Source organism: Lissotriton vulgaris, chromosome 12 (genome assembly GCF_964263255.1).
Source record: "Lissotriton vulgaris chromosome 12, aLisVul1.2, whole genome shotgun sequence".
Taxonomy (NCBI): Eukaryota; Metazoa; Chordata; class Amphibia; order Caudata; family Salamandridae; genus Lissotriton; species Lissotriton vulgaris.
This window is the reverse complement of record NC_141700.1, coordinates 145,521,694-145,546,795: the sequence shown is the minus strand read 5'-3', so window position 1 is coordinate 145,546,795 and position 25,102 is coordinate 145,521,694. Positions and strand designations below refer to the sequence as shown.

General features: G+C 53.3%; 1 protein-coding gene across 1 annotated transcript in view; it reads right to left on the bottom strand.

Moving 5' to 3' along the window:
* Nucleotides 1–18,002: 18,002 nt before the first annotated feature.
* The window catches only part of CCT3 (chaperonin containing TCP1 subunit 3), a 201,329-nt gene continuing 194,229 nt past the window's right edge, over nt 18,003–25,102 (bottom strand). The window contains exon 14 of the mRNA XM_086947621.1: nt 18,003–18,369. Coding sequence (XP_086803747.1) covers nt 18,271–18,369 — 99 coding nt within the window. The 3' untranslated portion in view covers nt 18,003–18,270. The remainder of the gene's footprint in view (nt 18,370–25,102) is intronic.

The following is a 25,102-nucleotide window of genomic DNA, read 5'->3' as shown; positions in this document are numbered from 1 at the left end:
CTGTCCTCCAGCTCCCTAGTTTCTGGCCCTATTGATCCTCCAGACATTCCTGCAGCAGCGTCATGTGGAGGCGTGCATGTGGTGTGAGAAAGATGCAAGAAGCCATCGACCCCAGGAGAGAAGACACCGTCCTCACTGTTGTTGATGGAACGGACATGAGTCTGAGCCTTCCGAAGCATCGCTCCTCCGAAGGACACATGCTTGCCTTGAGAGTATCGATGGAGGCTCCCAAGTACTGCAGACACTGAACAGGAGTCAGGACAGACTTGGACATGTTGATGTGGAGACCCAGTTGGTTCAATAGAACAGCCATCCTGTTGAAATGCAATTGTGCTTCCTGGAAGGTGGATGCTTTGATCAACCAGTCGTCCAGGCACGGGTAGACAAACACCTTGTTTTTCCTCAGGTGCGCTGCAAACACTGCTATGTACTTTGAAAACGCCCTGGGCGCAGACTTCAGCCCAAACGGAAGTACGGTGTACTGATAGTGGTTGGTGCCGACTAGGAAGCACAGGAACTTCCACGTTCCCATTGCACAGAAGTATCAGAAGTACGCATACTGCAGATCTATGGCGCAAAGCCAGTCTCCTCGCTGCAGCTGAGGATAAATCTGGTGCAAGGACAGCATGCTAAATTTTTCCCTGCAAATCCATTTGTTTGCTTGTCGCAAATCCAGAATGGGCCTGAACTTGTTTCTGTCTTTTTTGCGCACAAGAAAGAGGCTTGAGTATAGACCCTTTTCCCTTTGAGACAGAGAGACATCTATCGCCCTTTTTTAGGATTCGCCTGTCGAAAGCTGCGCACCGCGCAGCTTTTCGGCGCAGGCAAAATCTTGTGTACAGTGTGTGTGTTGTCCCGCCCTCTCTTTCCATTGGCTAGCTCCATAAATGGAGGCTAACCATTGGAAGAGATCTACTCGTCATTCTGCGAGCAGATTCGTGGGCGTTCCTGCGATTTTTAGGCTTTCCGCCACGTCATGCGGCGGTGGGCGGATGTAATTTTTTTCCCCTAGGCCGGCATCCTTCGTCACACCAGCCTGCTTGCTCTCCCTGTGAGGACGCAGACCCGACCCGCTCCCTACTCCGAGCAGGGATGGGCTGCGCCATTTCACTTTTCTTGTTAGTTTTTTTTCTTTTCCCGTCCCCCCTCCCGCTGTCCGCTTGCCACGTCTTTGTTTGCAGGTCTCAGGTAAGCCATCTTGTCTCGGTTTGTTGTCTAATGCTTGATTTTGTTCCTTTTACAGGTCTCCCCCGGCCCGTGGCCGTTCCGTGCAGCGTCGTGCAAGGAGAGTTTTGCCCGGTATGCATGCGGCTGTTTGCGGGTCTCAGGTAAGCCATCTTGTCTGTTTGTTGTCTAATGCTTGTTTTTGTTCCTTTTACAGGTCTCCCCCGGCCCGTAGCCGTTCCGTGCAGCATCGTGCAATGAGTGTTTTGCCCGGTAAACATGAGGCTGTTTGCTGGTCTCAGGTAAGCCATCTTGTCTGTTTGTTGTCTAATGCTTGTTTTTGTTCCTTTTACAGGTCTCCCCATGCCCCTGGCCGTTTCGTGCAGCGTCGTGCAAGGAGTGTTTTGCCCGGTATGCATGCGGCTGTTTGCGGGTCTCAGGTAAGCCATCTTGTCTCGGTTTGTTGTCTAAGGCTTGTTTTTGTTCCTTTTACAGGTCTCCCCCGGCCCCTGGCCGTTCCGTGCAGCGTTGTGCAAGGAGTGTTTTGCCTGGTATGCATGCGGCTGTTTACGGGTATCAGGTAAGCCATCTTGTCTGTTTGTTGTCTAATGCTTGTTTTTGTTCCTTTTACAGGTCTCCCCCGGCCCCTGGCCGTTCTGTGCAGTGTCATGCAAGGAGTGTTTTGCCCGGTATGCATGCGGATGTTTGCGGGTCTCAAGTAAGCCATCTTGTCTCCGTTTGTCTAATGCTGGTTTTTGTTCATTTTACAGGTCTCCCCTGGCCGTTCCGTGCAGCGTCGTGCAAGGAGTGTTTTGCCCAGTATGCATGTGGCTGTTTGCGGGTCTCAGGTAAGCCACCTTGGTTCTGTTTGTTGCCTAATGCTTGTTTTTGTTCCTTTTACAGGTCTCCCCCAGCCCGTGGCCGTTCCGTGCAGCGTCGTGCAAGGAGTGTTATGCCCGGTATGCATGCAGCTGTTTGCGGTCTCAGGTAAGCCATCTTGTCTCTGTTTGTTGTCTAATGCTTGTTTGTTCCTTTTACAGTTCTCCCCCGGCCCATGGCGATTCCGTGCAGCGTCGTGCATACAGTGAAGTCTCAGGTAAGCCCGCTTTATTTTCTTTCTTATGTAATGAGTTTTTTTTTATTATAACTTTACACCATTTCGTCTCAACATTTGTTTTAAAGTTAACCACTGTTTTGGCCTGTGTCGAATATACTGTTAACAGTTTTTATTTTTATTTTTTAGTTTTGTTGAATCTGCGACAAGGCTATCTTTGCAGACATTGGCGAAGCTATTGTACTGTCGGTCAGTGTTGGAAAGAGGATCTTAGGGCTGGCCGAGCAAGGGTGAGAGGCCTCCTGGCGAGGTTCCTCTCCTAGGATCGTACAGACGAGCAATCACCCCCCTACAGATGGACACTACACAAAGATAGGTTCTTAACGTTTTTATCAGTACTTTTAGGCAGGTTATCGTAACGATACAGGGATAACTGGATCCAGGGATCCTCTCAAACTTAGTCTCGGAGGGAAGGGGGTAGCAGGACAGTCTTGGTACCAGCCTGGTACAGGGATACCCTGCGCTCAGCTCTCAATCCTCGAGCAGGGGAGTTCTTCGGTATGGGCCGCGGCAGCGCCAGCAGGGCTCCAGAGATGGTTTCACGAAGATGGGCCGCGGCAGCGCCAGCAGGGCTCCAGAGATGGTTTCACGAAGATAGGCAGCGGCAGCGCCAGCAGGGCTCCAGAAATGGTTTCACGAAGATGGGCTGCGGCAGCGCCAGCAGGGCTCCAAGGATAGTTCGGCGAAGATGAGCCGGGGCAGCGCCAGCAGGGCTCCAAGGTGGTTACAGGTTCCACGCGGATGAGTTTGTCTCGGTGTCTCTCGACTCCAGGATACAACTGCCTACCTGCTCCGGAGCTGCCCCAGTTATAGGTCTGGCGTCCTTTGATGTCTGGACCCTCGCACTTGGAGGTCGGAGGGGCCGGGATGTGCGGGTCCAGACACCCAGCAGGGGGGTGGAGCTAGCGCTCAGGGAGGCTGGGGGCGATCGAAACCAGGCGTCGGGGGACGGTTGGAGGACCATCGAAACGGTTTCCCCCATTGATCCGTCAAGTGGTCTCTTTACCCCCTGGTCGGATCGTGGTGCCTTGCTGTCGGGGCTTCACTGGGTCTGCGGCTGGGGTCGGGCCAAGGCCACGAGGCCTGGTCGTGGAGGGCCCAAGATGGAGTCTGGGCCTGAGATGGTGGTCCGGGATTCGGCTCGGACCAGCCGAGGGTGTTGAGGAGAGGTTGTCGAGTTTCAACGGGGGAGAGCTGGGGACTGCACGGAGGGGCGGGTCTCGTGGAGGGTGGATGGTGCTGCTCTCGGCCGGGGAACAGGGGTCGAGGTAGTCCGGGAGTAGTGGGACCACGCCACGAGGCCGGGTCCAACAGTCAGGTTGCGGCAAGTTCCCGGTAAGTGTATTCTATTTTTTTCCTATCTTCTACTTACAATATAGTATTTTATTTACGTTATACTTTTCTATGCTTTTATGTATTTGTCCTGCCTTTCTTGCTCACTTCATGCATTTTTTTTTTTACAAGTCTACCCTTGGTCGTGTTGTCTTCGTGCACTAGCGTGCACAACATGCTGTACTTTATGGCCACAGGTAAGCCCTCTTTTCTTTTTTATGTAATGCATTTCATGGCTTTTATAACTTTACCCCCTCGTTGCTGGTTGGTTTATTCAGTTATGGAAAGTGGTTACATTGCCTATATTCATCCTTTTTATAGTGAAAAAATGCACTCTTTTTACATAAATATTAGTCCTGGTTCTGAGGCGACCCTAAGGTACAATTTTTCTTTCTTCATATGGGAATGATTAGAGGAGGCCTGTGATTTTATTTCGGGTCATACTTTTATTGCAGTGCCATTGTGAGTGTAAGTTCTTCTTAAACATGCAATATACATTCTTTAAGTGAAGAAATGTATGGTGTGCGTGTGCTTTAGCTATTTGTCCTGGCCTTCCCGCCCCATTCACCGATCAGAGCACTTCAGGTGCAGCCATTTGATAACATTTGATTATCTCCAGAAAGGGGTCTGCAGTCGCCCCGCTCTGCAAGAATGGCCAGCAGCTCCATGCACTGCCCTTCTCGTGCTCTCCCCTGTCTCTACATCACAGAGCACAGCCATTGGCCACCCCAGTAGTACTTCTTGGTGATTGGTTTGTGATCTGTCGGGTGGCGGCAGGGAATCGACAGCCTCGCTATGAGGACTTTGCAACACCAAACAGAGGCCTAATATCCCTTTGGAATGGTTACCTTGGAAACACCATCGTTAATTTGCCATATCCTTACTTGAGCTTTGATCCGAGAGAACTGACTAGCATCATTATGTTTTCATTATTAGTGTCATTATGAGCCAGTTTTGAAATAATTATAGGCTAAGTATGACAGAGGCGTTTGTTGAGTCTACTGTCTTATTTATTTTGTTGTTACCGATGCCCTTCGTGGAAACTAGCCTTTTTCTGAAGTAAATGTTAGCTATTAGTGCAACCCTGCTTAGCTAGAAGGCAAGGTTGGTGGCCACCAACTGTGTGTTGACGGGGAAGGATGTGTAATAATTTCTACACTAAATAGTACGTAACAAGAGGTGCGCAGTTTATAAAATCTGTGTGGGCATAAACCTTCAGTTTGCTGAGATGTTTGACAATTTGGCTGATGTTCTAGGAGTACCGAACATTCTGTGCAACATTTGGGATTTGGAAATGTACATTTTATAATTCTGGAAAATCCTTGTGGTGTTTCACCAATTTTCTTTATAATTTCTTTCCCATGGAAAACATTTTACTATGTAAAATATTATAAAATGGGGGTTTTCATGACCTCTTCCCACACTTTCTGTGCTGCCTACTCTTGTATTGTTGACTCTAGGCATACATTGGAAGTGCAGAAAATTGTGTTCATATTGCAAAGGTTTGCGGTTATACGCAAAGCATAGGCTTCACGGCTGTACATTCTATATGCATTGCAAACATCTGACATTCCGGTGAGACCACCTACTTTCCCTCCCTAGGGTGTCGCTTTCAACTGCAGAAAATCCACAGATCTCGCACATTGTCTGCATTTATAGCTGCACATGTGAGTACCCGCAGATCCTGACTTATCAGTCATTCTGATTTTGCTTGCACAAGTGCCACATTTCCCTCACATGACTTTTAGTTATGTGCAGGAGTGGTCTCCACACTTTCAGGCCAGATGACTGTCCTCATTGTTTTAACAGGGTGGAATATGTGTAGCGGTTACAGGACCAACATGCGTATTGAAGCACTACAAATCACACCCGTTTTCCATAGTGGGCTCCGTTGTTAGGGCAGCCTGTACCTCTGAGAGGTCGGTAGGGTTGGGGTAGAAGAAGCAATGGGGGGCCAGGTCGAGCATGCCTGTACCTCGCCCAGACCCAAAGGGCTTTTTTCCGATATCTTGACGGGTCGTTCTCCTTTCATATAAGACTCTTCAAGTCTGATAGACACTGGCTATGGGGTGACCGAATCTCTCACACTTGGGTAAATTAGAGAAGGTTTTCGAGAGGAGTGTGGCCAAGGGTGCTGGGGTTATGCCATGCGTTTAAGTTCCTGGTGAACTCTTCGCCATCCTGCAAAAGATTGAGTACATATTAAGGTTTGCCAACAAAATACGGAAATCCCGTAGGAAGAGAGCCAAGAGTGATTTGTGTGGGGACCGAGGTACATTGGCAGACATGTTTTTTAAATGTTGCATGGAAGTCTGATCTGTTCTGAAAGTGGACCAGTTAAATACCACACAGTTGAGGAAAGGGTTCGTGTGACTGTGCTCCTCATCAGGCATGCAACTGGACCCAAGCTTTGGGGGTGGAGAGGGAGTGAGGGGCGGGGGTGTGAGGGTTGTCTCCAAAGCCATGTCTAATAACATTGGTAAACAGGGCTTACAACCAGAAATATGCTGCTTTGAGGAAGGCGCAATATAGTCGAAATGTTTTTATTCCTCCAAACTTCGCATGTCTGCGCACCACAGCACACATTCCAATGTGGGAAACGTTTTAAATCAGTCTAAGCATTGTTACAGACAATATTTTCTTTGTCGATTTTTCAAGCTTGGGGCCAGAAGGAATTAATAAAAACAATGATTTTAGCTGACATTATTGTAGCTCCTCCCTTCTGTCTGCAAAGCACCTTCTACATCCCTCAGGGCTGGAATATTGAAGATGCATTTATGTAGGCGATAAGAGAACCCCTTAACGCACACTAAGGATATGGCAAGAGTTTTGTTGATATATTGGAATGAGGCCAAAAGGCAACTTATTCAGAACGTCTAAGGACTTAAAATACCCTGGCTGTGCTTGCTTCCCCGCCCCCTGGCTGTGCTTGCTTGCTCTCCTGGGTGGGTGTGTGTGGCTCTGGGTGGGTGGGTGTGTGTGTGTGTGTGTGTGTGCGTGTGTGTGGCTCTGGGTGTGCGTGTGTGTGGCTCTGGGTGTGCGTGTGCGGCTCTGGGTGTGCGTGTGCGGCTCTGGGTGTGCGTGTGCGGCTCTGGGTGTGCGTGTGCGGCTCTGGGTGTGCGTGTGCGGCTCTGGGTGTGCGTGTGCGGCTCTGGGTGTGCGTGTGCGGCTCTGGGTGTGCGTGTGCGGCTCTGGGTGTGCGTGTGCGGCTCTGGGTGTGCGTGTGCGGCTCTGGGTGTGCGTGTGCGGCTCTGGGTGTGCGTGTGCGGCTCTGGGTGTGCGTGTGCGGCTCTGGGTGTGCGTGTGCGGCTCTGGGTGTGCGTGTGCGGCTCTGGGTGTGCGTGTGCGGCTCTGGGTGTGCGTGTGCGGCTCTGGGTGTGCGTGTGCGGCTCTGGGTGTGCGTGTGCGTGTGCGGCTCTGGGTGTGCGTGTGCGTGTGCGGCTCTGGGTGTGCGTGTGCGTGTGCGGCTCTGGGTGTGCGGCTCTGGGTGTGCGTGTGCGGCTCTGGGTGTGCGTGTGCGTGTGCGGCTCTGGGTGTGCGTGTGCGTGTGCGGCTCTGCGTGTGCGGCTCTGGGTGTGCGTGTGCGGCTCTGGGTGTGCGTGTGCGGCTCTGGGTGTGCGTGTGCGGCTCTGGGTGTGCGTGTGCGGCTCTGGGTGTGCGTGTGCGGCTCTGGGTGTGCGTGTGCGGCTCTGGGTGTGCGTGTGCGGCTCTGGGTGTGCGTGTGCGGCTCTGGGTGTGCGTGTGCGGCTCTGGGTGTGCGTGTGCGGCTCTGGGTGTGCGTGTGCGTGTGCGGCTCTGGGTGTGCGTGTGCGTGTGCGGCTCTGGGTGTGCGTGTGCGTGTGCGGCTCTGGGTGTGCGTGTGCGGCTCTGGGTGTGCGTGTGCGGCTCTGGGTGTGCGTGTGCGGCTCTGGGTGTGCGTGTGCGGCTCTGGGTGTGCGTGTGCGGCTCTGGGTGTGCGTGTGCGGCTCTGGGTGTGCGTGTGCGGCTCTGGGTGTGCGTGTGCGTCTCTGGGTGTGCGTGTGCGGCTCTGGGTGTGCGTGTGCGGCTCTGGGTGTGCGTGTGCGGCTCTGGGTGTGCGTGTGCGGCTCTGGGTGTGCGTGTGCGGCTCTGGGTGTGCGTGTGCGGCTCTGGGTGTGCGTGTGCGGCTCTGGGTGTGCGTGTGCGGCTCTGGGTGTGCGTGTGCGGCTCTGGGTGTGCGTGTGCGGCTCTGGGTGTGCGTGTGCGGCTCTGGGTGTGCGTGTGCGGCTCTGGGTGTGCGTGTGCGGCTCTGGGTGTGCGTGTGCGGCTCTGGGTGTGCGTGTGCGGCTCTGGGTGTGCGTGTGCGGCTCTGGGTGTGCGTGTGCGGCTCTGGGTGTGCGTGTGCGGCTCTGGGTGTGCGTGTGCGGCTCTGGGTGTGCGTGTGCGGCTCTGGGTGTGCGTGTGCGGCTCTGGGTGTGCGTGTGCGGCTCTGGGTGTGCGTGTGCGGCTCTGGGTGTGCGTGTGCGGCTCTGGGTGTGCGTGTGCGGCTCTGGGTGTGCGTGTGCGGCTCTGGGTGTGCGTGTGCGGCTCTGGGTGTGCGTGTGCGGCTCTGGGTGTGCGTGTGCGGCTCTGGGTGTGCGTGTGCGGCTCTGGGTGTGCGTGTGCGGCTCTGGGTGTGCGTGTGCGGCTCTGGGTGTGCGTGTGCGGCTCTGGGTGTGCGTGTGCGGCTCTGGGTGTGCGTGTGCGGCTCTGGGTGTGCGTGTGCGGCTCTGGGTGTGCGTGTGCGGCTCTGGGTGTGCGTGTGCGGCTCTGGGTGTGCGTGTGCGGCTCTGGGTGTGCGTGTGCGGCTCTGGGTGTGCGTGTGCGGCTCTGGGTGTGCGTGTGCGGCTCTGGGTGTGCGTGTGCGGCTCTGGGTGTGCGTGTGCGGCTCTGGGTGTGCGTGTGCGGCTCTGGGTGTGCGTGTGCGGCTCTGGGTGTGCGTGTGCGGCTCTGGGTGTGGGTGTGCGGCTCTGGGTGTGGGTGTGCGGCTCTGGGTGTGGGTGTGCGGCTCTGGGTGTGCGTGTGCGGCTCTGGGTGTGCGTGTGCGGCTCTGGGTGTGCGTGTGCGGCTCTGGGTGTGCGTGTGCGGCTCTGGGTGTGCGTGTGCGGCTCTGGGTGTGCGTGTGCGGCTCTGGGTGTGCGTGTGCGGCTCTGGGTGTGCGTGTGCGGCTCTGGGTGTGCGTGTGCGGCTCTGGGTGTGCGTGTGCGGCTCTGGGTGTGCGTGTGCGTCTCTGGGTGTGCGTGTGCGTCTCTGGGTGTGCGTGTGCGTCTCTGGGTGTGCGTGTGCGTCTCTGGGTGTGCGTGTGCGTCTCTGGGTGTGCGTGTGCGTCTCTGGGTGTGCGTGTGCGTCTCTGGGTGTGCGTGTGCGTCTCTGGGTGTGCGTGTGCGTCTCTGGGTGTGCGTGTGCGTCTCTGGGTGTGCGTGTGCGTCTCTGGGTGTGGGTGTGCGGCTCTGGGTGTGCGTGTGCGGCTCTGGGTGTGCGTGTGCGGCTCTGGGTGTGCGTGTGCGGCTCTGGGTGTGCGTGTGCGGCTCTGGGTGTGCGTGTGCGGCTCTGGGTGTGCGTGTGCGGCTCTGGGTGTGCGTGTGCGGCTCTGGGTGTGCGTGTGCGTCTCTGGGTGTGCGTCTCTGGGTGTGCGTGTGCGTCTCTGGGTGTGCGTGTGCGTCTTTGGGTGTGCGTGTGCGGCTCTGCGTGTGCGGCTCTGGGTGTGCGTGTGCGTGTGCGTCTCTGGGTGTGCGTGTGCGCCTCTGGGTGTGGGTGTGCGTGTGCGGCTCTGGGTGTGGGTGTGCGTGTGCGGCTCTGGGTGTGGGTGTGCGTGTGCGGCTCTGGGTGTGGGTGTGCGTGTGCGGCTCTGGGTGTGGGTGTGCGTGTGCGGCTCTGGGTGTGCGTGTGCGGCTCTGGGTGTGCGTGTGCGGCTCTGGGTGTGCGTGTGCGGCTCTGGGTGTGCGTGTGCGTCTCTGGGTGTGCGTGTGCGCCTCTGGGTGTGGGTGTGCGTGTGCGGCTCTGGGTGTGGGTGTGCGTGTGCGGCTCTGGGTGTGGGTGTGCGTGTGCGGCTCTGGGTGTGGGTGTGCGTGTGCGGCTCTGGGTGTGGGTGTGCGTGTGCGGCTCTGGGTGTGGGTGTGCGTGTGCGGCTCTGGGTGTGGGTGTGCGTGTGCGGCTCTGGGTGTGCGTGTGCGGCTCTGGGTGTGCGTGTGCGGCTCTGGGTGTGCGTGTGCGGCTCTGGGTGTGCGTGTGCGGCTCTGGGTGTGCGTGTGCGGCTCTGGGTGTGCGTGTGCGGCTCTGGGTGTGCGTGTGCGGCTCTGGGTGTGCGTGTGCGGCTCTGGGTGTGCGTGTGCGGCTCTGGGTGTGCGTGTGCGGCTCTGGGTGTGCGTGTGCGGCTCTGGGTGTGCGTGTGCGGCTCTGGGTGTGCGTGTGCGGCTCTGGGTGTGCGTGTGCGGCTCTGGGTGTGCGTGTGCGGCTCTGGGTGTGCGTGTGCGGCTCTGCGTGTGCGTGTGCGGCTCTGCGTGTGCGTGTGCGGCTCTGCGTGTGCGTGTGCGGCTCTGCGTGTGCGTGTGCGGCTCTGCGTGTGCGTGTGCGGCTCTGCGTGTGCGGCTCTGGGTGTGCGTGTGCGTCTCTGGGTGTGCGTGTGCGCCTCTGGGTGTGGGTGTGCGTGTGCGGCTCTGGGTGTGGGTGTGCGTGTGCGGCTCTGGGTGTGGGTGTGCGTGTGCGGCTCTGGGTGTGGGTGTGCGTGTGCGGCTCTGGGTGTGGGTGTGCGTGTGCGGCTCTGGGTGTGGGTGTGCGTGTGCGGCTCTGGGTGTGGGTGTGCGTGTGCGGCTCTGGGTGTGCGTGTGTGGCTCTGGGTGTGCGTGTGTGGCTCTGGGTGGGTGTGTGTGTGGGTGTGTGGCTCTGGGTGGGTGTGTGTGTGGGTGTGTGGCTCTGGGTGTGTGTGTGGCTCTGGGTGTGGGTGTGCGTGTGCGGCTCTGGGTGTGCGTGTGCGGCTCTGGGTGTGCGTGTGCGTCTCTGGGTGTGCGTGTGCGTCTCTGGGTGTGCGTGTGCGTCTCTGGGTGTGGGTGTGCGTGTGCGGCTCTGGGTGTGGGTGTGCGTGTGCGGCTCTGGGTGTGGGTGTGGGTGTGCGGCTCTGGGTGTGTGTGCGTCTCTGGGTGTGCGTGTGCGTCTCTGGGTGTGGGTGTGCGTGTGCGGCTCTGGGTGTGGGTGTGCGTGTGCGCCTCTGGGTGTGGGTGTGCGTGTGCGGCTCTGGGTGTGGGTGTGCGTGTGCGGCTCTGGGTGTGGGTGTGCGTGTGCGGCTCTGGGTGTGGGTGTGCGTGTGCGGCTCTGGGTGTGGGTGTGCGTGTGCGCCTCTGGGTGTGGGTGTGCGTGTGCGCCTCTGGGTGTGGGTGTGCGTGTGCGCCTCTGGGTGTGGGTGTGCGTGTGCGCCTCTGGGTGTGGGTGTGCGGCTCTGGGTGTGCGTGTGCGGCTCTGGGTGTGCGTGTGCGGCTCTGGGTGTGCGTGTGCGGCTCTGGGTGTGCGTGTGCGGCTCTGGGTGTGCGTGTGCGGCTCTGGGTGTGCGTGTGCGGCTCTGGGTGTGCGTGTGCGGCTCTGGGTGTGCGTGTGCGTGTGCGGCTCTGGGTGTGCGTGTGCGTGTGCGGCTCTGGGTGTGCGTGTGCGGCTCTGGGTGTGCGTGTGCGTCTCTGGGTGTGCGTGTGCGTCTCTGGGCGTGCGTGTGCGTCTCTGGGCGTGCGTGTGCGTCTCTGGGCGTGCGTGTGCGTCTCTGGGCGTGCGTGTGCGTCTCTGGGCGTGCGTGTGCGTCTCTGGGCGTGCGTGTGCGTCTCTGGGCGTGCGTGTGCGTCTCTGGGTGTGCGTGTGCGTCTCTGGGTGTGCGTGTGCGTCTCTGGGTGTGGGTGTGCGTGTGCGTCTCTGGGTGTGGGTGTGCGTGTGCGGCTCTGGGTGTGGGTGTGCGTGTGCGGCTCTGGGTGTGGGTGTGCGGCTCTGGGTGTGCGTGTGCGGCTCTGGGTGTGCGTGTGCGGCTCTGGGTGTGCGTGTGCGGCTCTGGGTGTGCGTGTGCGGCTCTGGGTGTGCGTGTGCGGCTCTGGGTGTGCGTGTGCGGCTCTGGGTGTGCGTGTGCGGCTCTGGGTGTGCGTGTGCGGCTCTGGGTGTGCGTGTGCGGCTCTGGGTGTGCGTGTGCGGCTCTGCGTGTGCGGCTCTGGGTGTGCGTGTGCGTCTCTGGGTGTGCGTGTGCGCCTCTGGGTGTGGGTGTGCGTGTGCGGCTCTGGGTGTGGGTGTGCGTGTGCGGCTCTGGGTGTGGGTGTGCGTGTGCGGCTCTGGGTGTGGGTGTGCGTGTGCGGCTCTGGGTGTGGGTGTGCGTGTGCGGCTCTGGGTGTGGGTGTACGTGTGCGGCTCTGGGTGTGCGTGTGTGGCTCTGGGTGTGCGTGTGTGGCTCTGGGTGTGGGTGTGTGGCTCTGGGTGGGTGTGTGTGTGGGTGTGTGGCTCTGTGTGTGGCTCTGGGTGTGGGTGTGCGTGTGCGGCTCTGGGTGTGCGTGTGCGGCTCTGGGTGTGCGTGTGCGTCTCTGGGTGTGCGTGTGCGTCTCTGGGTGTGCGTGTGCGTCTCTGGGTGTGCGTGTGCGTCTCTGGGTGTGCGTGTGCGTCTCTGGGTGTGGGTGTGCGTGTGCGGCTCTGGGTGTGGGTGTGCGGCTCTGGGTGTGCGTGTGCGGCTCTGGGTGTGCGTGTGCGGCTCTGGGTGTGTGTGTGGCTCTGGGTGTGTGTGTGGCTCTGGGTGTGTGTGTGGCTCTGGGTGTGTGTGTGGCTCTGGGTGTGTGTGTGGCTCTGGGTGTGTGTGTGGCTCTGGGTGTGTGTGTGGCTCTGGGTGTGTGTGTGGCTCTGGGTGCGTGTGTGGCTCTGGGTGTGTGTGTGGCTCTGGGTGCGTGTGTGGCTCTGGGTGCGTGTGTGGCTCTGGGTGCGTGTGTGTGGCTCTGGGTGCGTGTGTGGCTCTGGGTGCGTGTGTGGCTCTGGGTGCGTGTGTGGCTCTGGGTGTGTGTGTGTGGCTCTGAGTGTGTGTGGCTGGGTGGGTGTGTGTGGCTCTGAGTGTGTGTGGCTGGGTGGGTGTGTGTGGCTGGGTGGGTGTGTGGCTCTGGGTGCGTGTGTGGCTCTGGGTGTGTGTGTGTGGCTCTGAGTGTGTGTGGCTGGGTGGGTGTGTGTGGCTGGGTGGGTGTGTGTGGCTGGGTGGGTGTGTGTGGCTGGGTGGGTGTGTGGCTCTGGGTGTGTGTGTGGCTCTGGGTGTGTGTGTGGCTCTGGGTGTGTGTGTGGCTCTGGGTGTGTGTGCGGCTCTGGGTGTGCGTGTGCGGCTCTGGGTGTGCGTGTGCGGCTCTGGGTGTGCGTGTGCGGCTCTGGGTGTGCGTGTGGCTCTGGGTGTGTGTGGCTCTGGGTGTGTGTGCGGCTCTGGGTGTGTGTGTGTGTGGCTCTGGGTGTGTGTGTGTGTGGCTCTGGGTGTGTGTGTGTGTGGCTCTGGGTGTGTGTGTGTGTGGCTCTGGGTGTGTGTGTGTGTGGCTCTGGGTGTGTGTGTGTGGCTCTGGGTGTGTGTGTGTGTGTGTGTGGCTCTGGGTGTGTGTGTGTGTGTGTGTGGCTCTGGGTGTGTGTGTGTGTGGCTCTGGGTGTGTGTGTGTGTGTGTGTGGCTCTGGGTGTGTGTGTGTGTGGCTCTGGGTGTGTGTGTGTGGCTCTGGGTGTGTGTGTGTGGCTCTGGGTGTGTGTGTGTGGCTCTGGATTTGTGTGTGCGGCTGGCTCTTGGTGTGTGTGTGTGTGTGTGTGTGTGTTAGTAATTGCTGTCTGCTGAGCTCGTCCGTAGGGTACAATAGGTCTCACATTGCGAGAGATTGAGCTAATGGCAATGTAAATGACAAAACCAACACATAATTACAAATGTTGTCATTTACAATGCCAATAGCTCTAACTTTTCCAAAGGCGAAACCATTGCATTGTAAATGCTTGTTTTAACAGGGTATCGGCCTCCGCTTGGAGTTCGTGCAGCAGGTATTGTGAGCAAACCGGTGGAATAGCTGGAGGAGTGCTGACGAAACAAATACTGTAGCCATTGCAAACAATATTCAGCACTCACTTGTCCAGAGTAATTTTTCTACACTCTGCCAGGCAATTCTGAATGCTTGCCCCCACTGGAGTGGGTAACAGAAGAGGGGGAAGTAGTCCCTCAGGGCTTAGACCCAGCCGGGCCCTTATTCCCCGATGTGGACTGTTGGTTGCCTCTGCAGTCTTTGGGAAGGCTGCCGCTGATATAGTTGTTGCTGCTGCTGCCCAGCTTGGCAACCCTGCCCGCGCTGTAGCCGCTGGGAGGAATAGCGATGTTGTTAGGGCCGGAAAGTCTTGCGCTGTTCCTTGGGCTTCCCCAAGCCCACAGCCTTGAGTGTCTCAACTTCCGCCTTCCTTCGAGCCATTTCCTGGTCTGCATGGGCCCCGAAGAGCTTGGAACCCGAAAAGGGCAGGTTGGCAATCCGCTGCTGTGCTTTCGGCTTTAGGGAGGTAAGCCGCAGCCAGGCGTGCCGCCTCAAAGTCACACCGTGACAATATACATGGGCTGCTAGGAGAGATGTGTCTGCAGCTGCACTGATTCGGTTTGACACCATCATGCCTTCCTTAACCTCCTGAAAGACCTCACGTTTGTCCCTTTGGAAGAGTTCAATACATTTTTGGAGAGACTCCCACAAGGAGCGGTCGTAGCGTCATAAGAGGGCAGTTGAACTTGCTGCCTTCATGGAAGTGGATGCTGTACTGCAAACCTTCCTCCCCGCTGAGTCCAGTCTTCGCCTCTCTTTGTCCAATTACACTGTGGACGATGGAGCCGTAGAGTGATGTTTCTTTGCCGTCACCACTATAACAGAGTCCGGAGGAGGATCCATCCGCAGGAACACAGGGTCCGAGTTGGGGGGCCTGTTTTTCTTGTGAAGGCGAGATGGAGCAGACTTCGCAGAAGCAGGCGTCAAGAAAAGTTCCATAGTCGGTTCCTCCAAACCAGGCACTAGAGGAAGCAGGGGACGTGAGAGTTGCTTCCGTTGTGTCTTAAAGATGACCGAAGTGGAAGAGGTAGGCGCAGTCAGCGCAATCCCCAGCTTAGCCGCTCCCCTCAGTAGCACATCGTGAAAGGTAGCGATATCATCAAATGGAGATACCCTCGTGGGAGGAGAATTGGACAAGGTCAGCGAATATCTCCCACCACTAGAGGAATCAGTGTTCCTAGTGAGCGTGATCTTGCACGGTGTTGATGATGTGGAGATCTGGTGGAAGACCTGTGCCGGCTACGAGAGCGGGGTTGGGTTCTTGAGCGAGATCTCGCCTGTCTGGGCACAGGCGGAATCACCGGAGGCGGAGGCGGTTTGGGCGGAGCCAGAGGCGGTGGAGTCGGAGTCCGAGGAGCCGACAGATGAGAGACCACAGGCTGGTCCATCCCCGGAGACTTAGTTGGTGAATAGGTCCTGGAGTATTCAGAGTCCGGTGAACAAATCCCTCTTCTCCTCTTACGGGCCCAGCCTTGAAGAAGGCGCCCTGGTGGCCATGTCCCCTGATGGAGACCGCATGCGCCGCTCTGACCTAGAGCGGTCAGATGTAGAAATGCTGACCACCGAGCGTGACCTGCTCCTGGAAGACCTCTTCCTAGATGTAGACTTCCTCCTCGATGTCGATCTTCCGGACGTCTATTTTCTCTTTGACGTCGATTTTCTGCACAACATCAACATACTCCTTGACAGAGACTATCTCCTTCTCGACGCCGACCTGCACGTTGACGGCGAACGGCAGTGTCGGCTCGGCAGCGGGCGCAGATGCCTTTGAGACTCAGATCTACGACGATGATGTGTCGACGTTGTCTGTGAAGTCCTCCACGTCGACCTCGTCTGAGGTCTCAACGTCCTTCCCCCTCTACGCCGACGTTGTTTAGACCCAGAAACCTGGGTCGACGAAGGGCATATGGTCGTCATACCCGAAGTCGTAGCCATCGGCTGACCGGGACGATGTAGTTTCTGGACATTCTTGTGACTGGGGAGCCCCTTAGAGGCCGAATCACAGGAAGTGGAAGCAGATAGATTCTCTCCACGCCCCGAAGTCCCAAATGCATCCGGATGTCTTCTCTGCTCCAGGCCTTGAAGACAAATCTTCTCTCTGTCACACAGTGTCCTCCTGGAGAATGACTTGCAGATGACACAGGAGTCAGGAACATGATTAGATGGAAGACCGAGCATGCACACTCTGTGAGAGTCTGACTTGGCCTTCTTCCTGCCACACTCAGGGCACTTGTCAAATAAAGCTGGCATTTTGACAAGAAAGAGGTGGCTTAGCTGCTCAAAAAAGACAGTAAAAGGAAGAGAAAGGCCACAGACGTCGAGTGAAACACAAACTTTTCAAAAAGCTCGAATAAATGAAGTTATACCAATAAAGGTAGAGCTCAATGCTCCAGGGTCCTGCTAGCAGGAGCCGGAAAAAAGAACTGAAAGTAACTTGCCTTTGGCAGTGCATCATGGGATACCGAGGGTCTCTTTTCCCGACACATAATGGCTATGGGGCTCGTCTGTCCAACCCTTCCTCTCTATCATGACAAAGGATTTTTGTGAAGGGGTGTTTCTCTATGTGTGAAACTGCAAATTTCCATATTATTTGGCTATCTTTTTTCACGCCAGGATGAAGTGCTGACCAATGTAGCCTTGTTAATGTCACTGCATTATTTGTCTTTCATTTTCTCTTAAGTGTCTACACAGGACTGCAGAAGACGCCAACTTGAGACTATTTGGATTGCTCCGGTGTCCACACCGCACATGGGCGGGACTATTCACAGATTAAGACTATACACAGAGATCCCCTTCTACAGAACGTAATCATCCCATTTGTTAGTCATAGTTTGGTTGTCTGGAATCCCACCTTCCTTCCTGTCTCGATCAGCATCTGTAGATGCCTTGAGGAGGATTGGAAATAGAAGCCTTTGGGGTCTCTGTGGAGTAGGTGGAGAAGCACTGGGCCTGGTGACCTAGGTACAAAGGTTGGTGCACCTGTAGGTGACTTGCGCTCAGACTGGTGTTGGGTAGCACTTGTAATAGTCCTGAAACATGCTTTGCAAATCCTGGACTAACGTAGCAGGAACATGAAGCATGCCTTGTAGGGTTGGAGGAGAAATGAAATGGTGGTACTGCATATGGTTGGAGTCTTGGTGTTTTACGTGCAACTCAGAAGGACTGATCTGCACCAAAAGGTCCAAGATAATCTTCTTTGGATTCCTCAACATGTAGCAAGTGACTATGTGGTAGTGGAGACACCTTGCTAGATAATGTAAATTCTGGATGAATACTATCTGGTGTTTGCAAAAGCCTTGTCGACAGCGCTGACGGCAATGGTGTGGTCCAAATCAGCATGGGTGGTTTCTTAGGTTTCGAAGACTGAGTGGGGTGCGTCAACGGTCTTGGCAACGTTGTAGGAACAGGTCTTTGACGAGGTGGTGACCATCGACAAGGTAGTATTCTTTGGCGCAGTAGTCGCTCTTGACAGAACGGTGATGGTCAACAGGGCAATAATAGACCCTAAGCCAGTCATCGTTGGGATCGTTTTAGCGGTCATCAACTATTTTGATGGGCTTGACGTTATCGTGAAATGTTTTCAGTCAGTTTGTGCTTTCCAGAGACTGGTACATAGGAGGATCTTTGTTTTAACGATAGGGCTACAGATGGGGTAGTAGGTCAAGTTTTAGAGTCTGTAGTAGCCTTTTCTCGCTTTTCCTCAGGAGAGGAACCTTGTGCAGACCCATGATGGTTTAAGGTTTTTCTGTGCCCCTGAGGCGACCCATGGTGTAACCTCTCTATTCCTAGATTTTTGTGAGGTAACATAACTCACTTTCCCCCTCGGAAACGATAGCAGTTTTCACTTAGTTTCTGAAGCCAAATCAAAACCCTTCCATCACAATCTTTTGAGTTTCAGTAGAAAAAGGCCTGTAGATTTTTCAGCCTTTCACCTTGTGGGTGGGATGAAGGCAGTAGATACAGTCTCTATTGGGCTCTTCAGAGTGCAGCCAGAGCCCAGCCTTTCCTTACCGCAGGTCGAACAAGGTCTAAAAAGTCACTTTCATAATTTCTAACATACTGGAACACAGTTCAAGTAATATGGAATCAGAAGAACTGAGAAGGGCTCTGGGAGACTCCCTCTCACGCGATGTACGGTAAAAATCTGAAGGAAGATGCCTCTGTTGGGAGCGTTCTAAGGGTGCGTCATCTTACTGGCTGTAGTTTGGTTCTTTTTAAATGAAACGGATAAGCTATTAAATTCAATGCCTTTATCACATTGTAAGCTATGGTAATTACTGCTACTCCAATGCTGGAGAACAATTCTGTCAAGTGTTTTCTCATAATGGAGAAGTAAAAACAACTCCTTACAACAACGGAGTCCAAAACAATCTTTTTTACCTTTATTGTTGGCAGCAAAAAGTTATGGATAAGTTTCAACACAAGTGAAGACAATCATTCTCTCAACTAGAATAGAGCAAGAGTTCCTTACTCATGAGGTCTCATCTTCAACAATTTGCTTCTAACAATGAGTATTGTTAAACACTCCTTGCTGGACTGGAAAAGAAGCTGCAGCAAGAAAGTGGAGTGGTTGAATTCGGCTGTATGAGTACTGCAATATCCTAGATTTTCATGTTAAATTTGTTCTTTTATTCTTGGTCTGGATTTGGAGCTCCTCGATCTTGATTGTCTCCCTTCTTCTTGTGCCCAGAGACAATGTCATCAATACGAAGCAATAAAATTGCAGTCTGCAATATTAAAAAAGAAATAGCAGTAAGAAAAGAACATATCACTGATCTACAAACACATATGTATATCTTTTATAACCAATGAGTCTTTTAGACTGGGTGTACAACAAAAACTATTTTGTCACATTGTTATTAAGTCAAACGTATAAGAAATATTTATGTAGACCTTGATAGTGCTAATTTAAGCTATGGGTTTGATCACATTGGGAATGAAAGACTCCAGTTACACACAGAAAATTGAAGTCTGATGTGATCACATTAACCAACTGAGATTTCCTTAAAAAATAACGCATTCCACATATTAGTTTAACTCGCATTATGTTTTCATTTAAGTTGTCTGTAGATTACCTTTTATATGTCAGCACCTGTAGGTTCAAGGGCAGCAAAATAAATTCACTATATATATATATATATATATATATATATATATATATATATATATATATATACACACACTATATATATATATATATATACACACACTATATATATATATATATATATATATATATATATATATATATATATATATACACACACACACTATATATATATATATATACACACACACTATATATATATATATATATATATATAATTATTATTTTTGCTATCTGTCTGACATCCACCCCACTTGTACACAATCACGGTTCCCATACATTTGAATGCACTTCCAGTCTGCTCAGCTAAGCTTTCTCTAATGACCAGGGCTCCCTTCCTCACAGGTCAAGCTGAGCTGGCTGTAGAAACAAATTCCATAATCAAAGGAACTCAAATAATGACTACTACTAAATGGTTTATCTTTTTTCTTAAGTTTGTTCCTACAATCATTTCAGCTTGTTCTATCAGCAATATCAGCAGGGGCAGCCCCGCTCATTTAACAAGCTAACCTGACTATACACAGTAACATGATGTTGCTTGTCAAGCAGAATTAACAGGGGAAAAAAAACCTCAACAGGAGTAGCTTTATTTCAATGATACAACTCTGCTTAGTAGAGATCCCAGAAGGTCTGTGTGCTGCAAGGAAAGATCTGCTGATGAGCTAGCAGCCCACGGGCCATAAATTAACATCCCTGTTCTATACTGAGCTGGCAGCAACACCCTCCTCACAACAGATTGGGACAGAAAACATTGTTCATGTCAGGATTCGACGTGTGCCTGCCTAAAGTACAACTAGAGACTACATCTCCCAGAATTCATGCGGGTAGAAGTGAATGGGAGAGGCCATATAGTTCCGCGAGACGCCGGGTGCGGTGCACGTGATTGTCTTTGCTGGGATTTGTGGCGACTGACGTCTTGCTTCTCCGTGCTTCACGTTTGGAGTGTAACTTTTGCCTTTTTGGGTGTAATCGCGTGGTTGCGGGATTACGTATTGGTTGGAGAGCTTGCCAAACCAACTGAGTGTGTAGGCGGAACGTTGGTATATCGGTCAGGGAGGGAGACGCTGGTTTCATTCCTCCCGAGTCAGACTATTGGAGCCTTGGTTGTGTTCCGGTGCGAGAGAAGCAGGATTGCCCCCTCTCGCGTCGGAGTGCGTTGTGCCGGTACGAGAGACGCTGGATTTCCCCCTCTCGGCTGGTGTGTAGTCCTAAGGAGAAAAGGCGCTTTGGGGCGTTGCGAGAGACGCAGGATTGCCCCCTCTCGTGACCAGATTTTCTCTCATGCACCCTGAGATTTGTCATCTGGGTTTAGGGTCCGGTGTGGGAGACGCAGGATTGCCCCCTCCCGCGGCCGGAACAGTGATTCCAGCATCTGCATCTGTTAAGAGAGTCTCGTTCCTATTGATTTCACTTGTCCAGTTCTGCTATCCCCGTTATATATATATATATCTATATCTAGTTAGTACTAAGACTGTCTGGCCTATTGTGGTTTTATTGGAACGCTCAAACTGGTTTTTTCACTTTAACTGTTTTTCTTGTTTACTTCCTTTTTCACCTTATTGCTTAGTATCCATAACACTATCCCGATTACTAGATTTCCTCTAAAACACAAGGAGCGAGAACGTATGGTATGTATGTGTGGTAGTCAGGGGTTATCTATAGGAAAGTGTAAGGAAGGTTCAGTATAACGAAGGGCTCTTGTTCTTTCAGGAATCCGGTTCCATATTATGAGAGAAGTCATCTCATCCTATAATTTCGAAAGGAAGGGAGCTAACGTCTGAGAATCATCAGGTAGGGTTTTGTCTGATATAGATATAGACAGGAGAAGTAGGGAGGGAGAATATTAATGTATGGTCTTTTGTTTCTACAGGCATCCCTTCTACTGCAGTTCCTGCCCCAGCGTTTTTTTCCCTCACCTGCTTACTACCGTACTCTGTAAGCAGTTACAGTCAGAGTGCGGGGAAAGCTGGAGGTGGACCCCTATTAGCATCACCCTGATTCCGAGGAGCAGTTGGACCGTGACAGTTCAGGAGTAAGCTCACTTTAAAACAATTTGAGCCATTAATGCATCAATCTCTTACAAACCTAACACTCAACTGTGTAAATTGTCTTCTAACTAAGCTTTTGGATGAGTTTCACTCTGAATTAAATGTTTCCTTAGTTACCCCACTGCCACCTTGTTGCAGATATGAATGTCAGCAGCCCTACATGCCAAGAACAGATGCATACTGGTAAGTAGCATATTCCGTTCGAGGCATGTGGGCTGCTGAATTCATATCTCTGCATAGAATGTATAGCAGTCTCTCCCCTAGCGGTGGTTGCCTGTGCCAGCTGCAGCAGTCTGAAAAAGGTTTGAGAACAGCCTGTCCTACAGCTGCTTGGAGCGTACATCTACGCAGTAGTGTTTGGTAAATGTATGTATGGTAGACCATGTGGCTGCTCTACATATTTTCTGTAGAGGAATGTTTCCTAGGAAAGCCATGGATGCTCCCATTTTGCATGTGGAATGCGCTCTTGGGGGGAACTGTTAAAGTGTGTTTAGCTTTAATGTAACATATTTGGATGCACTTAACTATCCATCTAGCTAATCCCTTTTTTGAAATAGGGTTATCTTTGTACTGTGGTGAAAAGGCAACAAACAACTGTTTCGTCTTCCTGAAATCTTTTGTCTTGTCTATGTACTATAGGAGAGCGCTCTTAACATCCAGTGTGTGCAGGGCTCTGACAGGTACTGACTGTGGATTTGGGAAGAACACTGGCAGTTCTATTGTCTGATTGATGCGGAAGTGTGATACCACTTTGGGCATGAATTTAGGGTTTGTCCGAAGCACGACCCTATTTGCGTGAATTTGAATGAATGGCTCTTGAATAGTTAGGGCTTGCAGCTCGCTAACTCTTCTAAGCGAAGTAATGGCTACGAGAAAAGCCACCTTACATGTTAAAAATTGTATCTCACAGGAGTGTAATGGCTCAAAAGGTGGTCCCATTAGGCTGGTTAAAACAACGTTTAGGTTCCAGACAGGTGAAGGTGGGTGTCTTTGGGGGGGGGGGATGGGGATTTATTAGTTTGAGGCCCTCCATGAATGCCTTAATTGCAGGCATTCTGAACAGTGAAAGGTGCTGCCTGTTCTGAAGGTAAGCAGCTATGGCTGCTAAGTGTATCAGTATAGGCTAGATTGCAGCGGTGTAAGTGCAAAAGATAGCATATGATATTTTGAATGGACGCGTCCAGTGGGTTTATGTCGTGGTTACAATAAATGACAAAACATTTCCACTTTGACGCATAGCAGGCTCTTGTTGTAGGCTTTCTTGCCTCCCTGATAATGTTCATGCAGTCAGGAGATAAGTTGAGGTAGCCGAACTCTAGGACCTCAGGAGCCAGATTGCAAGGTTCAGCTGCTGCGGATCTGGGTGCTGAATGTCTCCATGGCTCTGCGTTAAGAGGCTGGGTGTTAGTCGTAGTCTTTGATGAGGCACCACGGAAAGTTCTAGGAACGTGGTGTACCACGGTTGCCTCGCCCATGTTGGAGCAACTAGGATTAGCGTCATGGAGTGCTGGCGAAATTTGGGTGCCATCAACGGTGCTGGTGGAAAAGCATAGGCAAATTTGCCAGACCAGTTCATCCATATCGCATTGCCTTGAGACTGCAGGTGTGGGAACCTTGCGGCAAAGGACCGGCATTTTGCGTTTTCTTTTGTGGCGAACAGGTCTATCTCTGGCTGTCCCCACTGTTGGAAGTATGCTTGAAGCACTGAGGGGTGAATCTCCCACTCGTGCACTTGCTGGCTGTGTCTGCTGAGCAGATCCGCTATCTGATTGTCCTTGCCTGGGAGGTGTTCCGCCATGAGAAAAATGTTTCTCTGGATGGCCCACTTCCACACTCTTTGTGCCAGATGCGACAGCTGTGGAGAGTGTGTTCCTCCCTGTTTCTGTAGGTAGTACATCGCAGTCATGTTGTCCGTCCGGATCAACACGGTCTTGTTGCAGAGATGTACTTTGAAAGATTTGATTGCCATAAAAATTGCCATCAGCTCTAGCAGGTTGATGTGCAGCTTCTTCTGCTGCGTGGTCCATAGGCCCTGTACTGTGTGGTGGAGGACATGGGCTCCCCACCCTATCAGGGATGCGTCCGTTGTGAGCACAATTTGTGGTACAGGCTCCTGGAACAGTCGTCCCTTGCAATGGTTTTGTGGTTTCCACCAATGCAGAGAGTTGTATGCACGACTGGTCACCAACACTAGGTCGTTTAATGGTCCCTGAGCCTGGTTCCACTGCCGTGCTAGGCACTCCTGCAGCAGATGCATGTGAAGTCTTGCGTGAGGGACTATGAAGATGCACGAGTAAGCTGCGCATTATTTCACCCTCTTGAGGCGGAAGCCGGGAGGTCCTCTCTTACCGCTTTTAAAATCTTGTGTGATCCTAACTTCGCCACCATTACCCTCGCTTGATTGAATAAGCATTTTATTGTATTTTACTTGTGGTGTCACTCCGCTTGATTAAAAAGCGTTTTACCTGGCAGACCCTTCCAGCCTCATATCTCCGCTGCTTGGGCCCACTCTCCGCTGAGCATTGACGCGGAGAGTGGTCCCGGGGAGCCGAAGCCTCCACAGCAGCCATCTTGGGTGTGACTAAGCGCTCTGGTGCGCTCTAGCTGCCTATAAAAGGGGACAGCCTTCCTCCGCGTAGCGGACGAGCCGGAGTCATGCCAGAGTCCTGCCAGTCCGCGCTCGTCCCTGTCAGGACGGGCCCAGGGACCAGTTACCCTGCCCTCTCCACGCCGGTCCCAGCCACTTATTCGCGCTCCTCCCTTCTGCAATTAAAACACACCACTACCTCTCCCAACTCCTTGTGCAAACACTCGCTAGATCCTTCACACAATCGATATTACTGCCGACACTGGCCTTACCAACTGATTAAGCCGGCAGAGATCAGACGGAAACAGGTGCACAAGCTCAATATGGCACTATTGAATTGCCTCTCCCTGCCTAAACATGCCTCTGAGATCTCATTCTTACTACAGAACGCGGCACTGGATGCACGGTTTCTTACAGAAACATGGTTAGGACCCAGTTCAGGCCCCGACATTGTTCAGGCCCTGCCTCCGGGCTACTTAATCCAGCACCTTGATCGAACAGGGAACGTAGGAGGAGGGATCGCAATCCTTTATAAGGATCATCTAGTCTGTCGCCTGTTAGGCAGCCCATTACTTGACTGTGAAAACGTCCACTTCGATCACTCTTTCATCCTCAGCCTTCTTCACGGGGCTTGTAGTATACCGTCCTTCAGGATCCTTAGGACACTTCCACAGGACACTGCTAGAAGCAGTTGTAAATCTCGCCAGTTCTGCTTCCAATTTTAACATATTGGGAGATCTGAACCTCCATTTCGACGATCCACAAGATACGATAGCCGTGGATCTGGCCCAAGACCTAGAGACATACGAAATAGTTCTAAGAATCCAAAAGCCCACACACATAAAGGGACACCTGCTTGACCCCATTTTTTCCAATATCACGGATTTAATTACCATGGACCCGAACCCTGTTCCATTGTCAGACCATTTTATCATACCTCTCACCTGGACTGTCCCTCCCCCAGCTCCGGTCAAACCCTTCAGCACTAAGCAGACTAGACACTGGTCTAAACTCAAGATAAACGAATGGTCGGAAGCACTAAGGACTACCTTACCGCCCGCCAACCCGGACATCAATATAGCGAACCCAGAGTTTAACCAGTGGATAGAGAACTCATTGGACGTCATTCTGCCCAGGAAATCTGTAACTAGGGAGACACAATGGAGAAAAGACTTTAATCCAGAGATAAAAACTAAATACAGGGCCTCCATCAAAGCCTATAAATCTGCGTTAAAGGCAACAAAAACAGCTTTCAACGCAAAGAAAATCATTGCATCGCCCAATTCATCAAAAGAGATAATCAATCAATCATAACTTGTATAGCGCACTACTCACCCGGAAGGGTCTCAAGGCACTTGGGGGAAGGGGTCCGCTACTGCTCGAACAGCCAGGTCTTGAGTTGTCTCCTGAAGGCGAGGTGGTCCTGGGTCAGCCGAAGGTGGATGGGGAGGGAGTTCCATGTCTTGGCCGCCAGGTAGGAGAAGGATCTGCCTCCGGCGGTGGCTCTTCGGATGCATGGTACGGCGGCGAGGGCGAGGCTAGTAGACCGTAGCTGGCGGGTGAGCGTGTAGAAGGTAAGGCTGTCGTTGAGGTACTTGGGGCCCAGGTCGTGGAGAGACTTGTGTGCGTGGGTGAGGAGCCTGAACGTGATCCTCTTGTTGGCGGGGAGCCAGTGCAGGTCCCTCAGGTGGCTGGAGATGTGGCTGCGCCGGGGGATG